Source organism: Desmodus rotundus, chromosome 9 (assembly GCF_022682495.2).
Source record: "Desmodus rotundus isolate HL8 chromosome 9, HLdesRot8A.1, whole genome shotgun sequence".
Lineage (NCBI taxonomy): Eukaryota > Metazoa > Chordata > Mammalia > Chiroptera > Phyllostomidae > Desmodus > Desmodus rotundus.
Window position 1 is genome coordinate 28,900,198 of NC_071395.1, and position 18,054 is coordinate 28,918,251.

Sequence of the window (18,054 nt, forward strand, 5' to 3'; positions counted from 1 at the left end):
AACCCACTGAGTCACACCAGTCAGGGCTCAGTGTTCTTAACCTTGACATCATGTTGCTTTTCTTTTTACATGAATGCAAGTCACTGTGGTCAGGCATAAACTGTGTATTAAGCAATGTAATTTTCATCATAGCATTTCATTTCTTAAAATGGATCACATGGAAATAATTTGTCCTCTAAAATCTCTCTGATAACCATATTATGGACATCAGCCCTTAATATGTTATAGTATTGTACTGATTTCATAATTTATTTTTATCTAATTCTCACCCCAACCCTATGCATTATTATTTTTATGATCTCATTTTGCAAATGAGAAAATTAGGGCTCAAAACTATTAAGCAGGTGTGTAGAAGTAACAGAGCTGATACGGGGCAGAGATAGGTTCCAAACGTGGGCCTGACCATGAAGAATGCACACACTGATACGGTCGCTACACTCTAACCACGCTCCACGTATTTTTTGTTCCAGAGACCAGATTGGAGAAGGTTGACAGGTAGACTATTATTTGAAGAGCTCCCAGAGGTACAGAGTGAGTCTTGACAAAGCTTCAGATGTGTTGTCGACCTGAGGCTCCTTAGGACTAAATAAAACTATGTACGACCAAGGATTTGCACGGCATGCCTTGTTGAGAACCCAAAACTCCATAAAGACGTGTCAAGATTCCACTCCTCAAGCAGAATTAAACCTTAAGTGTCTTTGTGAAATACTGTACTTTCCAATATTTTAAGTTTGCATATCTATATAAATAATGAATCCAGTTATTTTTGGATTTCCATTTTGTAACTAGGCTTTAAGAGCTATCCCAAGTACTGAATCATGTTGGTAAAGTAGGTGAGCTGTGTAACTTCTTGGTGGTTCAGAAATTTATTTTTCTTGTTTTAGCAACCAAGGCAAAGGAACAATTTTAGTGAATTCTCCAGAATACAACCATGTATTCAATATCATCATTATTTTAAGTATATATCATAACGACTCATTCCTATACGTGTTTATGTGTGAACAAATTTCATTAAACTTTGCCACTTGAGCAAGATTCTATGGCCTTATTTACATAAAGTCTCCATGGCTTAAAGTAGTTTGAAGTTGCCCAAAGCAAGTAAAGCATTCTGTTCTGATCTCAAAATATATGATCATGGTTAATCCACAATACGATGTTATGAAATGAATAAATTATATTTTAGTATAATCTATACTTCATCAAAACTAAACTACTATATTCAGTTTGAAGCTGTTTCATGTTATATTGATATAAAATTCATCAAGACATCAGTGTCTGTAAGTTATAGTTCTCATAACTATATAGATTAAAAACAATAAAACATCCCACCAATGAAGACTCTAGTGTTTTGTAAGGATACTTTAATTTTATGTGAGATGCTTGCATGCATAAAAATTCTATCTGTTTTGAAAGAACCTAGGTATTTACTAAACCTACATATTTACTGAACATGGGTATTTAATAAGACCTTGATAATAATACAGTAGTAAAAAGCAAACAAGAAATGGAGAAGGGAACTAAATAAAGAAGATAATTTGTAATAGTACAAGTAAAAAGTGTTTTATTGAGAATTAAACTACAAAGGTGTATTTTTAAATATTCATTCTGATAATAAATGGGCACCAAAAATAGTAATGAATACTGTATCACAACAGTAAACTTAGTAAAACGTTCCTCGACTTAAAGGAATGAGTACAATACAAATTACAAACAAAAACAACTTAATTTAAGTGACTTACACCCAATAAATTTAATTTAAAAATAAAAATAAATACATGACTTACAAAAAAAATAATGCTGGTAACTTGTCCATTTTCCTCAGCTTTTCAACGAGAAGTGGAAACATCTGTGTCATGTTTTCTGAAGAAACAGCCAAATCGGGACTAAGATTGTTCAGGACCATTCTGGCCTGCAGTGATAAATAAATAAATAGTTTGTTTATTTATTTAACAATTTATATTAAATAAATATAACAAATATTTATTTGTTATATAACAAATATTCTATTTAAGTTGTTAAATATTATAATATTTCAGTTCTTAAATATTTAAGTTCTTAAGTTCTTCATAACAAAGAAAGGAATTATTACTTTTGACTAAAATATTCTCATTGTTGCCTCATCTCTGTTGCTATGATTTTTAAAAATTATACACAATAAAGGACACTTAATTATTTTATAAATCTTTGCAAAGAAGCATCAGAGAAACATACAAATCAATACACTAGAGGACAAAAGATAGACAGTAACACGTGCACGTAGACATATGTGCACCGTAACGTGCAACTGTCTAAGGCAACACAAATCAGCCAGCTTAGCAAATGATGCCAGCTTCACTATGGCAGGAGGTGGGGTGAGCCAGTTTTCTTCATGTCATGCAGAAAAATCATTTCCAAACACATTATTTTTTAATGACAATATAAGCAGAAGAAAATCTAAGTTAATTATATTATGGTTTTGCATGGGGGAGAAAATCTAGGTTAAAATATAATACAAAAAAATCACTTGAGAAAAGTCTAATCTATGTCACTCCCCCCAAATCAGAAACTTCAATATGTGGCAATAAAGCAAACATCAAAATATGAAGGCCAGGAACTTACTTAAAATAACTTATATGAGCCCAGGTTAAGGTTTTTGTTTGTTGTTGTTGTTTTTTTTTTAATCCTCACTCGAGGACATGCTCACTGATTTTAGGGAGAGGGGGAGGGAGGGAGAGCAATACTCATGTGAGAGGCAAACATCATAGGGTTGTTTCTCGTACATGCCCTGCCTGGGGATCAAACCTACAACCTAAGCATGTGCCCTGACTGGGAATCGAACCTGTGGTTTTTTGGTTTACAGAACAATGCTTCAACCAGCTGGGCCACATCGTCCAGGGCACCCCAGGTTAAGGGTTTAATATACAAATAATTCATACAAATTAAAATAATAATTATTTTAAAATTTTACTAAAAAATTGAATCAAATCTTCTTCTCAGTTACTGTTAACTCTGATTTCAGTATCTGTGTGGCCGCAGTACTGAGAACACTGACTGACTGTGGTGACAACTCTACTCTTCCTGTGTCATAACATCTATCAGGAACTCGTGGCTTTTGGCACATATTTTAAGAGACACAGAGAATGAGACAAAGATTAATTTCTTTTCTCTCTTTTTATCCTATCTCAGAATCTAGACTTCATGTTCAGCTTAAAACCCCAAAATGAAAATTAAAGATTAAAAGAAAAACAAAAAAATTGTAATGATTGAACAATGCAGGTGAAGAAAACAAAGAAGATAGCACACTTCACCAAAAACGTGTGAAATTACCTCCTCTACGTTGCCATTTTTAATCCAATTTGTTAATTCTGCCTTTAAGCTCTCTTCATATTTTCTAGCATCCATCTTCTTAATGACTATTTTATTCTTAAAATGAATGAAGTTCTCTGGACACAGCTCCTGGAAGAGAAATACCACAAAATTAAATAAAATCATGCCAGAAAATCAAAGATGTTTCTTAATTATGCATTTCCTTAACAGAATAACAAACTTCTTGAAAGTACAAACCCATGAACGTCCTTTCTCCCCATTGTTTCTAGAACCTAAACTGATAAAATGGAAAAACTCTTCAAAGGAAAGAATGCAGAGCAAAGCCAAATAGATTAAAACAGGCAGCAATTAGGGTAAAGAGAAAGAAGGGGATTGCAATGAAAGAAAATGGAGGTATATAAACCCAAGACATAAGGGGAGACTAAGGTCTCTCAGAAACTGAAAGAAGAAACGCTTTCAATGACATTCCACGCCATTAAAGTAAAACACATGGTGTTAGAAAGAATGTCTGAGAATGGGCAATTGTACTTTGGAAAGAGTCCATTGATAATTTTAAAAGATCAGATGCAAGTGATTAGAAAGGGTAAGATTTGTCTTTCTGAACAGTAAAGCTGCCATCCACTAAAATAGAATCAAATTAATTCCATAATTATTATTTACCTGGGCCCTGGGCCAGCTTTCCCAGCATTCAGACATGACGTCATAAAGCTGGATGGTTTCTCGAGGTGAAAGGATAAGATCGGAAGGGAATCCATATCTTTCAATCTGTGGTTAAAATAAAATTGAAAGTTTAAACTTTTTCTTTATTTCATCTTGTGTTCAAACCTTTGCCTCGTAGTCACTATCATGAACCCAAAGACACTGAAAACAGCACTTAAACTAAAATGTTTAAACACTGATTAGTGCTAAATGCAAACAAAACACTAACCAAGAGTGTCCCTAACTTACTGAAATAGAAAAAAAACCATCCAAAAAGTTTTTGTGTTATCTCCTAAGATCTTTTCATTCAAATTAGAGTACTGGGAAGTTAAAATATATGTGGACTCATTTTAGACAGGAAAACAAGACTTCCACCTAGCAGCTGAAACTGAAATTAGCTTAATTATGAATGTGATTATTTGTTTTGATTACCAAGCAAGGCTAAAAGTGGCAAATTTTATTGGCTGACGTTCTAAGATCAGAGCCGGTCAACTTCAAAACTGAGGCTATCACATCACTTCGAAGACACTCAGGGGAGCTTCTCTCCCGGTCACAGACTGGGTTCTGCTTTAAGCCTTCTGGATATGTAAGTCACTAACTTTTCCACAAATACCCTAAAAGTATAAATTTAAAAACCCTGCCCTTGAAAATGTTGCATTGTAGTGTTTTCCACTGGTTTCAACCACTATTGCCATGAATCAGTTGCCTGTTGAACTATGACCCCTGAGATGTTGAGAGGCATTCTTCAAAAGAAAAGGCAGGGCTGTGTTTTCATAGCCGTTTTATTAAATAGGCTTCTTCACGATTTCTCCAAAATTATTTGAAAATCAGAGACCTGTTTTTAGTAAGTAGCTTTTAACAAGTTACAAAACTCAGGTTTGAAATTCTGGACTGAAAAAAGTGTTCCAAACACAACACAGTTGAAAAAAAATTGTTTGGTAGAATGGAAAGTCAGTAGATTCTGAAACAGAAGGTCTAGTTCTAATTCCACCTATAATTGCTTGTTCCTCCTCCATAATACAGGAATTAAAATATCTGTAATCTCATCTTACAGACTGTGGTAAAATCAGACAGGATACATGTATCAACACATGATTTTCAAACTTTTAAAACTAGTAGATAAATAAGTCCTGAAGACCTAGTGTTCGCTATAGGGATTATAGACAAACACAATATTACAAACTTCAAATATGCTAGGAGATGAGACCTAATTATTCTCACCACAAAAATAAATGATAATTATGTGACTTGATAGAAGTTTTAGCTAAGGCTACAATGACAATCACATTGCAATATATAAATGAATCTAATCAACCTGTTGTACACCTTAAACTTATACAATCTTATATGTCAAATATATTTCAGTTAAAAATCAATCAGGCTTGTAAAAAACTATCGGATGCAAATAATTGCATGGAATCATCACTTAGCATCTCTTAGTTTGAGCATTGAAACTTAGCACACATTATGTGAAAATAGTAAATAAATATATTATTTTGGAATGTTAGCATTTTGTTCTCTTATTATTACTTCCTGAAAGTGGTAACTAAATTTCCATCTAAATTTAAAAATAAATAAATAAATCCAAGAATTATAATTTTCAAGATTTAAATCTCTTTCAGTCACTAGAGTGCGTCTGGTTTCTTAGGTCTCTTAGCCTTGCTCGGAAGCCTGAGTCTCCTCATTTCTAAGATGAAGCACAATTCTGTCTATGAATGGATTTGTTGTAGGAATTAAGTTAGGTCACATACACGATAGGCCTAGTAAAACACCTAGCACATGGTTGATGCCTCAACTGTTCACATGATTGATTAATTAACTTAAAGTTCTTAATTTTAAAATTCACTTTAATAATTATATGGCCAAAAGCTGGGAATTAAATTTGGTTGTTCTCCACCATACAATAACTAATGAGCTGGCAAAAACTGAGCCAGTCTAGGTAGAAAAGAGACATAAAGGCCATAGTGTATTATAGAATTGTATACTTGAAATGTCATGAACCAATGGCACTCCATAAATTTAATTTTTTAAAAAGTCATAGATTAGAGTCATTCTTCACTGATAAACACACCAGTATTATACCAGGACGTTATTTTTGTACATCACATTGTCTCTAACTCTATAGGCAGTGATCAACATTGATCCACGCTGAATAGAGCTAGGCAATAGTTCTTTCAAGGACTTCTGGGGACTCCCAGGAGTGAGCAGCTGCTCCCGTGCGGCCTAATTGGTGGCAAAGGCCACACTCTGCTCTTTGCCAGAAGCAAGCCTTATATAGATTGAAGGCAATCCCTCACCTCAGTTAGATTAAGGTCAGCTCACTCATTCTGCCCCACCCCTTCCCTTCTGAAACCATTGCTATGATAGAGCTATAGAGGAGACAACCAAGGTGGATGGTTCTTCTCTTCATGTTGCCACAGTTTGTTCAATTTTTTCTTGCCACTCAGTTCTTTCATACTAATCTGAAGTATAGTACACAATGATTTGCTCATTTGGAAAAGTCCCCTTGCTTTTTTATCACTACTACTTTAGGAAGCATCCTATATAAACATGTTACACACACAGTGTTAAAACATATTTAATAATGTCTAAGCCTTTGTGTTCGTCTCGTATTGCTGTTGCAGAAGTCTAGAAGTCTTAAGAAGATTCAGACAGCAGCATGACCTTTGCGGAAGTCATATGGGGTCAGAGCACACTGTAGCTGTTCGCTGCTTTCCAGGTACTCCATTAATAGCTACTGAAAGTAGAGGAAAGGCACTTGGACCAAAATGCTAATCTTGTCAAGTACTCCAAACCACTGGACTCATTGCTACTTAATGATAACCTGCCTTGAACCAACCTACCCAAAATAAATATTAAAAAAAAAAATACTATGCTGTTTTTAAAATGCCAGGTAATGATGAAGGAAAGAAAACAAGAGAGAAAGGAGTATTATTTATGTGTTGGCTTGTCCTCTATATTGTAGTTTTGGGGTTTGGGGTAAGTCACAGGAATTTTGTCCACATGTTAGTTTTATTTAGATTTTAGATTGGGCCACTGCAACACAAAAACGAAATATCTGTAACAAAAGCCAATTAGAAAATCACAATCATTAAGATTCACTCAGTTGCTTTTAGAAGCAATCGTATCATAGCCAAAGTTCTATAAGGTGATTCTGATGCATTCCCTCATTCAGGTATTTGTTGAACAGACCATTCAGAATACTGGGCTAACCAGAGCTTCAATGGCCATTCCTGAGAATAGGATGAGACAGCAGGCTCTGGATCAATCTGAGATTGCATCCCAGCGCCACTGCTTACTTAAGACAACAGTGACTGAGTGAGTGAGTGAGTGAGTTATTTAAGTTCTCTATGCCTCACCTTCCTCATTTGTAAAGTGGGAATATTAATATGGCATCCATGCTAAAATTGTTGTGATTGTTAAAAGAGGCAACATGCAAAATTCTTAGAACACAAATTAAGTGCACAATTTAGGCTGGCTATCTTTATTTAACATACATTTATTAAGTACTTTTATATACATAGCCGTTCATTAGGAACTATAAGGACCAAAATTTGTCTTCAAGGAGTTATTCTAGCAAGATAAAAAAGGCATGTAAACAACTTTAGCAGCCAGCTGGCGTTGACTATTGTCAGATAAGAAATACAGAAAAGGTGCTATGGAGAGAAGATTACATCCAGCTGAGAAAGTCACAGAAGGACTCTAAGTGGTTTCACACTAGAAGAGCCATAAAAGATAAACAGGTTCGGGACAACTGACATTGGCACCTGGGGTGAAATATTCCAAGAACAATATAAACAATGAGGACACCCAGGTAAGGTACATCAAGTAGATCATAGAGAGGACTGTTGAGCCTGGTGACAGAAGACCTTGGAAGCCACGCTGGGAGTGTGTATTTAGCCATTTCCAAAGGAAAGCCACTAAAGACTGGGCAAAATCAGAATTATCTTTATGACTTATTCATCTAAATTAGCTTTGTGGATCCAGAAACATTATTTAGGCAGAACATGGAACTACTTCCTGTGATGTCTAAAGTTTCACATGCCTTAAAAATGGTCAGATTAGAAGGCTTGACATGACAACAGCATTTAGAACATATTTAATTTGCCAGGTCTTGGAAGGAAGGCAAACTATTGACTAATTATCACTTTGAGAAGCAACCATGAGCCATTCCTGGGAATAGGATGAGAAAAGAAGAAAAATATGCAAGAAAAAAATCAGAAATGTTGCCCTACTCAAACCCCAGTGCCTCTGAAGATGTCCATATTATTGCTTCACTTCCAAAAAACCATGTTGTGATTGCTAAGTTAGTGAAAAGTGATTTTCCTTGTTTAACCTAATTCATGGTGATCAAGTTGTCACATGCACTAGACATTGTCCATGTGTATTTGCAGCTGCACTAAGAGAAGAATTAGTTTCAGAGAAGTAGACAGATAGACGTGGGTGCTAGAAGAAAGGCAATGGACAAAGATAATATCCGAGAATAAATAAAATTAACCAAAAAACTCCAGGTCGAAATTTTCAGTCATTTTTAAGTTTTGTGGATACAGACAACATTGTGGAACTAGTGAAAACTATTCTTGATACTTTTAAAGTTAGGGTTAAATATCTGTTATACAGTATCTATACCTTAATTCTTATATGTGTCAATGAGGCATCTTTTCAACAGTTATGGACTTTATATCACTCCGATCGAATACGGCTGAAGTATGACTTACATGGTCTGTCGTTAGTACAGCACATGGGTGATAATGGTCAAAATGAATATCATTGTGTTTTACTGAACATATATGCTTCTCTAAATCATTGTATCTCTCTCCATAGAGCACTAAAAATGAAGGGCAAGAATTTCCAAGTGAATGAACACACAATGACTGGAACAATTTAAAATAAAGAATAAAACCCCCACGAATGTATCAAACTTACCAAGTCTAACTTTATACGATTGCTTTCTTTGAGAGAAGTCTTTGTGAAAACTGGCACGATAGCCAGCACCTCTTTTAGAAGCCATATTTTGTTCTATTATATTGTCTGCTTGTTTCCAGTACCATTTTACTGATTGTAGCCACCTTAAAAAAGAAACTGACATATTATTGAGGCAGAATATGAAACTACTTTCTGTGACAACAGATATTTTTAATAAAGAAAATGCCATGTGCCTTAAACACTGCACTTAAGGTACTAGGCCCTGGAACCCGACAAACTGAGATTGAATCCCAACCTCCTCACTACTGGCTGTGACTCTCATTAATTATATCACCTAATCTCTCTGTGCCTTATTTTCTACATTTTAAAATGGAAATAATAGTAGTAGTGTTGGAAATGCTATTTAATAGTAGTAATGGAAGTAGGAAATCATAAGATTGTTGGGCGTGTAAAGTAAATCGATACGGGCAAAGCACTTAGAACAGTACCTGGCATATTGGCATCTTTGCTCTGATTGTTATTTTTAGTGGGCAAAAATATAACCCAATGACAAAATGATATGAGGCTTTAAACTAACAAGGCTTTTCTATCTTTCTAAATATGTAGAAAGTGGGACATTATAAGAAATCTCAAGGTCCATGGGAGAGTATTTCATTATTCCATTTTATTTTTCTTTCTTGGTAAAAGACAAAAAAAAACAAACAAACCATAATTGATTAGCTCTGGGGAACCTTTTTGAGGTGTGGGGGGAATTTCTTACTCAGCTGCAGGTCTGGCTGGGAGAATGCTTGATTCTCCCTCACAGCATGTAGCCCTGCTCAACACCTGCCAGGATGTGCTGGAGAGACTCTTTCCTTGAACATCCACAGATAAGCTAACAAATTCACCAGGATGCTGTCAAATGTTTCAGAACCCATATGGGAAGTATGATATGCAAAAGAATGTTCAATGTTCAATGTTCAAAAGAAAAAACTGTTTTATCCGAAACAGAATCTACTGCCTACTCAGTGAGATGTTCAGGGTTGCTTATTGTAGCCGAAAGAGCCAGAAAGGGACATCGGATCATGACGAGGAGATGCTCCCAGATTTCCGCTCCAATTTCTCCCCCGAGACAATGGACCTATTAAGAACAAAAATTTCTCCATTAAAAAGTTAATTTAAAAATAAAACATGAAAATAGACACAGAAGGCTGAATTGTCATACCTAGTTTCCTGTTACCTTTAATCAACTGTGCCAAATTTATATGTATATAATATATATACTATACCTTATATAACTTATATAATATATTATAGTATATATAACATATATAGAGTATAGTATATATTATATATATAATGTTATATATATATAAATATATATATATATAAATTCAGGCAACAGAAAATCTTGACACATAAATTTTCCCTAATCCTAATAGCCAATCCATTCATAATTCCTCTTCATCCTTCTTTCCAAACTTATTTAGGAATCTATGCATTTCTCTCCATGCTCACTGCCAACCAAGTCACCATCTCAGCTGCCTACCACAGTATCCTCCTATCTTCCCAGCTTCCCCCTCCCTGCCCCCTACATTCTTCACATCACAGACAAAATGATGTATCTAAAATGTGAATTAGATGAGGCCATGTCCCTAATTTGCTTCCTTCAATGCCTGCCCATCACATGTGGAACAAAATGTAAAGTCCTTAACAAGGCGTATAATGCCTTACATACTTTGGCCCCTTCTTGCCTCTCCAGCTTCATCTCAAGCCATTCATTCTTTCTCATCTTGCTTCCAATTTTCTCCAGACATACTGGCCTTTTCTTCATTCCTTGATCATAACTTTCCTACTCCAGAGCTTTGACATATATTGTTCCCTCTGCTTAAAATGCTCTTACTCCCTCTTTTCAATCTGTATTAACTTCAGCTTTGTGTCACTCTATTAGACTTTTCTGACTGTCCGTTGCAGAGCTGTCCTCCCACAGCCTCCCTGCCATTATCACAGCCATGGTCATGATAGCCCCTCCTTTTTCTTCCCAACGTATACCACTGTGGGCTGGCATAGCCATTGGTGTGCTTGATTGTTTAATTAGCTTTGCCCCATTACTCTGTGACCTTAGACCTGGGCATCCCAGCACCAATAGTGCCTGGCAGTGTGGAAGAACTCCTTAAATATTTGCTGAATAAATAAATGAATGTCTTTTGACCAAATAAAACAGCCTGAAAGAGATTCAGGGAAGATTCTCAAATGTGGTCTTATTTAAACAGATTGAAGTATGACACCTGGTAATTAATTGGAAAAGACTTAAGATAAGTAAACATTTTTTTTCCACTGCCCATTTGGCTTTCCCCTGCTCCAATAATATACCACTCTGCAGATACAAACTCTGGGCTTGGTAGTGGACGCACATTTCCCTGACCCTACCAGAACGTCAGCCTTCACGACCTTTCAGCTGTACCCTTCCATAAAAATGTTCACAGTTTTGAGGTTAGAGTACAATTCAAGGTTCTAGGTTGAGAAGACCAGGTTGTTGGATGGTTTTTGAACAGGAATGTTCAAGGCCCTCAAGATGTACCACTTACAGACTAACCAAAGATCAGTGTCAAACAAATCAGAAGCACAGCCTGCGTGGCAGCTCCAAATTTATAACAAGAAACGTTAAGTTAAATAGAGACATCATCTTTTTCCCCTTTAAACTGAAAACTCCTTGGAACAATGGAATATATCCTTTTATGATGTTTTAAGTTTCTTTGAGTAAATATTTCTAACAATACTGCTATAAAATGTTCTCAATATTTTCCACTTCCCCCTACAAATCTCCAGTGGTCTCTAGTTCCATTGTATTTGTCCAGTGGAGAGCCTTGCAAGTGGTCAGAAGGCAGGGGAATAAGAATGAGGTCTTTACTCTACTGGCTCCCTGCCTGGAAGGTTACCTTGAGCCACCTATGCCCCTCAACTAAAGTAATGGTTCATTTGTGGCCAACTCAATCAGAATCTCCTTTTGAGTCTAAGTACCTGCTTCTTTGCCTGTCCCTTTAAACCTAAGGGTAAGCTACCAGCTCTGAATTACTGCACCAAACATTATAGTTGTCCTCAGGTACACCTTTGGAAAACACTCTTCTTAAGTTGTATTTTTAAGTGTGCCACTTGTTTTCAGCTGGAACCATGATTGATAAAATCACTTATATAAGTGACATCATTGTTAGAGCTCAAATTCTTTGCTTTAGAGATTAAAGATTGAATTTTGACATCTCTGGAAAATGTATGCCATGGTGGTTATTTTGGTTCCTCTGAAAGAGTAGTCACACCAATGACAGATTTCTCTCCCAAATAGAGCTCTGCAACACACTCCCATATACTCTACTGAGTCTCACTGGGAAAATGGAGCCACCAGATTGAGTATGATTCACTGGGAAAACCATTTAGAAGGAAGTGCCACCCAAATCTGAACTCCATACAAAGGGACAAATACCCTGAAGACCCAAAGATCTTCATTCTATGTTCACGTACACTAGGAAATTAACCTAGAGAAATAACACCAAGTCTACCTCATCAAATATAACGTATCTGATCCTTTTCACCCATGTTTGGCGATGAGGAGCCAACAGCAGAATTTCAAGGCAGGCAGGCACTGTAATAAGTACCTAAAATGAAGGACATTGTATAAACAAACATTTTGAGCATTTACTATGGACACACAGAGTTACAAGAATATAAAAGACAGTTACAATTCCTGAATGTACCAGCTGATAAATAGGATATAATATTGCTTCCAAGAGTGTTTCATTAAAATTGTGATATATTAGTTGGAACCTTATGAAACTGTAATTTTATAGGTCATAATGGCAGAGATCAGATTGAAATTTAAATTCTTATTTGTGAGTATTCAAAGTAATAAAAGTAGAAAGAGTTCCTTGCCACGGGTTTATATGTTCATTTTTTCAAACTCTGACGGTGAGATACAGCTCAGGTTGAAAAACGTTCATGAAGAATCAACAACTATGGAAGTGTGGGGGAAGCAAGACGGGACCGAGGGAGAGGTGAAGTTCAAAATAGGCCTGATGAAGCCTGAACCAGCCTGGCTCAGAGTTCTGGAGTGAATGTTGGCTGTCAGAGCAATTCCACACGAAGCCGTAATGGCCCGGTGTCTATACCCGCACCTAGCTCAGTCACAGGACACAGACCACGGAGGCAGAACTGGGGGAATGGACAGCTGGCATTTGTCCTGACCACACTTCCACCTCTGAACAGCAAGTCCTCCCCTGGAAGATGATCTAGTAGCACATCTCCACATCTGCTGTGCAGTGTCCTATAATCATGTTTCTACTTTTTGTTTAGTCTTAATTGTCTATCTATGAGTTCAAGGAGGAAAACACTGTCTAGGATTTACTTAACATCCATTTTCTAATCATAATATAACATTTAAAAGATGACAATGAGTATCCTATTCATCAAGCAAAATGAGAGAGAATTTTACTTATCAAGAAAAAGTAATTCTGATTGAAAATTGGTATTTGTTACTTTTTTATAACAGTGGGTTAATTCATATCATTTGGAAGCAAGTTATAAACCCAGATGATGCAATGAACTATAAATGAAATCTGAAATCAAAATGTAAGTGTCCACCTATTTTCCACTCTTTAAAATGTATCAGTATTAAAATTCCTCTAAAGATATTTCATCTTTGGTAAGCTCAATAAAATAATTTTCCTCAGGCCCTGTGGGGATATTGAATTTCTAGTGAAAAAGGCACGCAAGTACCATTATATGACTTGAAACAAAAGCTTTAATAAATCCTACCTGACAGTTTAGAGCATCATGACGATACTGCCTTGTAAAAACACCACATAGGCATTCGCCATTTGGCATATTTTTGGTGTAACGATGCTGAACAGTGGCTGCCACCTGATTAACAAGGGCCTAATTGAGAAGGAAACAGATCCATTAATCACATAATAAAGTGCAGGTAAAACCTCAGAGAACACAGGGACCGTATGAACATATATGCTGCTATGAGTGCAGAAAGCTTAATGACTGCTCACATCCACTCATCCCCTCTAAACGCACTGGTGCGCTCCCTTTAAGATACTGTACTAAGCATGTGAACCTCATTGATAAACCTCGACATAAAGTACAATGGGGAAAAATGTTCATCAGGAAGGAAAAACAGAGAATGCTGCGCAGACATCAGGAAGAAGGAAAACAGCTGATATCTGAATGACCAAAGTTTAGAGATAATTGTGAGCCCTCTATAGAGGAAAGGTCAAATGAGGGACAGTCAAGGTCCCTTTGTGGTTCTTACACTTGGGGACTTGCCCCAGACACCTTAAGTCTGAATATAGACATGAGGAAGCAGAACCGTGCTCTGGAGCAACCACGTAGCCTGGTCAGTAGAATCTGAGTGTGTGTAAACCTCTGAACATCTCTCTCTTTCACACTTTATGCCATAAAAAATACACAGAGATTAAAATGTAAACTTTAAAAACAAGTATAAAAGTAATAGGAAGTAAACATTTGAGCCCTAGCTGCTGTGGCTCGGTGGATTGTGTACTGGCCTGCAAAACAAAGGGTCACCAGTTCAATTCCCAGTCAGGGCACATGCGTGCATTACAGGCCAGATCCCTAGTTGGGGAGCGTGAGATGCCACCACACATTGATATTTCTCTCCCTCTCTTTCTCCCTGCCTTCCACTCTCTCTAAAAATAAATAAATAAAATCATTTAAAAAAAGAAAGTAAAAAAAATTAAAATTAAAAAAATTAAAATAAATAAAAAAGAAAGTAAGCATTTTGTGTATTTTATTTACTTGAGCACACATGGAAAAGCTAAATGAAAATATTGATATCATGCCCTGGCAGGTGTGACTTACTGCAGGGGTGTCAAACTCATCTTCACCGGGGGCCACATCAGCCTTGTCGTTGCCTGCAATGGGCCGAATGTAATTTCAACTCCTTAACAGTTAAGGAGTAGTTATATTTATACAGTCCTAAAATTATTTCGGTCCTTTGAAAGCAACTGCAAGGCTGATGTGGCCCCTGGTGAAAATAAGTTTGACACCCCTGGCTTAGCAGCTTGAGCACCGTCCTGTGAACCAAAGGGTAGCCAGTTCGATTCCCAATCAAGGCACATGCTTGGGTTGTGGGCCAGGCCCCCAAGTTGGGGGCATTGGAGAGGTAACTGATTGATGTATCTCCCACAAACATCAATGTTTCTCTCCCTTTCTTACTCCCTCCCTTCCTCTGTGTCTAAAAATAATAAAATCTTTAAAAAAAGAAAATATTGATATCACTACACAAAAATATTAACAAAATGTTATCATTAATATAACCTAATGTAATAAAAAGATAAAATTGCAAAAGTATATTCATTATAATTTAAAGAGAAATCGTATACTAACTATACAAATTTCTGATAAATTATTAAAAAGACATTCCTACCCCCCCAAAAAAGAAAAATGGGCAAATGCATCCACAAGTGGTTCATGAATAAAGAAATATCAAGTCCCAAAAATCACACATAAAGATTCCAAGTCACTAGTAATCACAAAAATGCAAATTTAAATGTAAAACAAAAGTTTTCACCTATCAGTACTGCAAAAACTTTTTCAATGATTATAAGAACTTGAAAAAAAAAGAATTTACCCTGCCACATACTACCAGTGGAATAAAAATAGATTTAAACTTTTAGCAGAGTAATTTGGCAATATTTATTATGTTAACTTATCAAATCCACTTCTAGCAAACTTAATTTTTCTTGATATATTAAGTTCTGACAATGAGCACTTATTGGTTTTATAAACATAACGAAAATGCTACAATAAAAAAGAAAGTGCTAATTACAAGTAATATATTGATCAGTGTGGTTCCGAGGCTGACCACAAGTCACTCAACACTGCACATTTTCCTAGAAAATAAAAGAGAGTCCGAATTCATATTAATCTGTACATTTATCCCAACTATATTTGCCTTTCTCAATTGTAATCCCATTTAAAACAAATCATTATAAATGCTTATAATTCCTGTAAATCAGACTTTCTCCTAAATGACAAAAATCACACTTTCTGTTTTTAAGCTTGACATTTCGAGTTCTATACATAAAAGAAATATTACAAAACAACCTGGCCTGAGAAATAGGGCAGGCACTATGGCCAACATTATCTTAGATAAAGTCCACAACTCTGCAGAGGCAGCAGGAGATTGATAAGGGACTCAACATTGCCCAGCAAAGTGTGCGTGCTGCTCTCAATTCAAGCGTAGTGTTGAATGGCAAGATCACAAGACCAGGCTTTTTCATGTCAACAGTTCTAAGGAAAGTATTATTTTGGACTCTGAAACTTAAAAGAGAAAATGCAGGTTAAAATAAATTAAATCATTAAAAAATTGTAACTATTAGACATGATGGATATTAACTAAACTTATCGTGGTAATTATTTCACAATATATACATATGTCAAATCATTATGTTGTACATCTTAAATAGTACAATATCATATGTCAATTATATCTCAATAAAACTGGGCAATGAATAAATAAAAAGTGAAACAAATTCACCACTTGACAACATGCGTTATTTCAAAAGAGGAGGATCAAGAATGAAAGAGCAAATTAAAGTCACTCGAGCACTACCTTGGTTGGTGCAACGTACACAACGACCCCTTCATTGCTCTCCTTCAGCACTCTCTCCATGCAGTAGTAGGAAACATAGGTTTTGCCTGAGGACGTTGGGGCAACAATCACAGCTGATTCATTATTATCCACAACATCAAGGAGCTCGCGCTGCAGGGTTCAGAGCACCATTTGTGTCAGCAATGGGAAGAGCATGCTACCAAAACCAATATAGCAATATGCTTTCAAAATAATTTTCTGAACCTCACAAGGAACGATTGGGAGTTGCAAACACATGAAGAGATGTATAGAAAAACCTGAAGAACTTACGTTATTCTCTCAGAAGAGAGAACTGTTATGCTTTTCAGCAACTGGAGGCGTGTTTGTATGTGAAAAATGGAGAGTGAGTTCAAATAAAATATCTTGTTATTAAGATCTTTCCTCTAATTACTTGTCATTGATAAAGTGCAGAATGGCTTTGAGAAATTCAGTTCTAAGAAGTAGCCAATATGTATTTTTATGATGATACAAAAACAACAGAGAAAAAAAAAGTGATTCATTATTTTATTACTTATCTTCTAATTTCAATACACATGAAAAATTCCTGTACCTACTTTGAAGGGCATGTGAGATCTTCATCACTTTTCAGCCTATCCTTTCATGCATCAAAATGATGACTACTCAAAGAAGCCTGTATGATGGAAGGTATGTGGAGAAAAACACCCAGAGCCCCCATCTGCACAGTCTCTTAATCTAGGTCCACTCTGGGACACACCTCAGAGTGAAGGGAGCATCGAAAGAATCACAGTGTCTGTGGGATTAATGAAGAGAACTCAACTGCCTTGCGTCTTCCACCGAAGTGAGCACTGGTTCTCCTGCTCCCCCACCATCATCACCTTAAGAAAGATAAAGCAACATCAAGCATGACCAACCAAAATAGTGTGAAAGTAGAAATCAATTGCACAAAGAAAAGTGGGAAATTTACAGATATGGAAAGACTAAACAACATGCTACTCAACAACCAATGGGTCAAAGAATAAATCAAAAGAAAAATATAAAAATAACTTGAGACAAATAAAAATGTCAATATAGCATACCAAATGTATGAGATACAGCAAAAGCAATTCTAGAAGGGAGGTAGATAGCAATAATGACTCCACCAAAAACTGCTAGAACTAATAAATGAATTAAGTTGCAGGATACAAAATCAATACACAAAACTTGTTGCATTTTTATATATTAACAACAAGTTATCAGAGAAATTAAGATAATAAGCCCATTTACAATTGTATCAAAAAGAACAAAATACTGAGAAATAAATTTAACCAACAACATGAAAGATCTGTGCACTTAAAACTACAAGACATTAATGAAAGAAGATATAAATAAATATAAAGATACTCTATGCACATAAATTAGAAGAATTAATATTGTTAAAATGTCCATATTACCCAAAGCAATCTACATACTCAATGCAATTCTTATCAAAATTCCAGTGCCATTTTTCACAGGAATAAAATACACAATCCTAAAAT

The 18,054-nt window shown here is 35.9% G+C and overlaps 1 protein-coding gene across 6 annotated transcripts in view; it reads right to left on the bottom strand.

The window, feature by feature from the left end:
• LOC112312318 (probable ATP-dependent RNA helicase DDX60) overlaps positions 1 to 18,054 on the bottom strand; it is a 101,356-nt gene that overhangs the window by 33,745 nt on the left and 49,557 nt on the right. For all 6 annotated transcript variants that reach the window (XM_053911599.2, XM_053911595.2, XM_053911596.2 and 3 more), the window contains 9 exons: positions 16,541 to 16,690; positions 13,717 to 13,836; positions 12,465 to 12,560; positions 9,936 to 10,051; positions 8,932 to 9,074; positions 8,724 to 8,833; positions 3,967 to 4,071; positions 3,307 to 3,435; positions 1,785 to 1,909 (listed from right to left, as the gene is read on the bottom strand). In XM_053911599.2, coding sequence (XP_053767574.1) covers positions 1,785 to 1,909; positions 3,307 to 3,435; positions 3,967 to 4,071; positions 8,724 to 8,833; positions 8,932 to 9,074; positions 9,936 to 10,051; positions 12,465 to 12,560; positions 13,717 to 13,836; positions 16,541 to 16,690 — 1,094 coding nt within the window. The remainder of the gene's footprint in view (positions 1 to 1,784; positions 1,910 to 3,306; positions 3,436 to 3,966; positions 4,072 to 8,723; positions 8,834 to 8,931; positions 9,075 to 9,935; positions 10,052 to 12,464; positions 12,561 to 13,716; positions 13,837 to 16,540; positions 16,691 to 18,054) is intronic.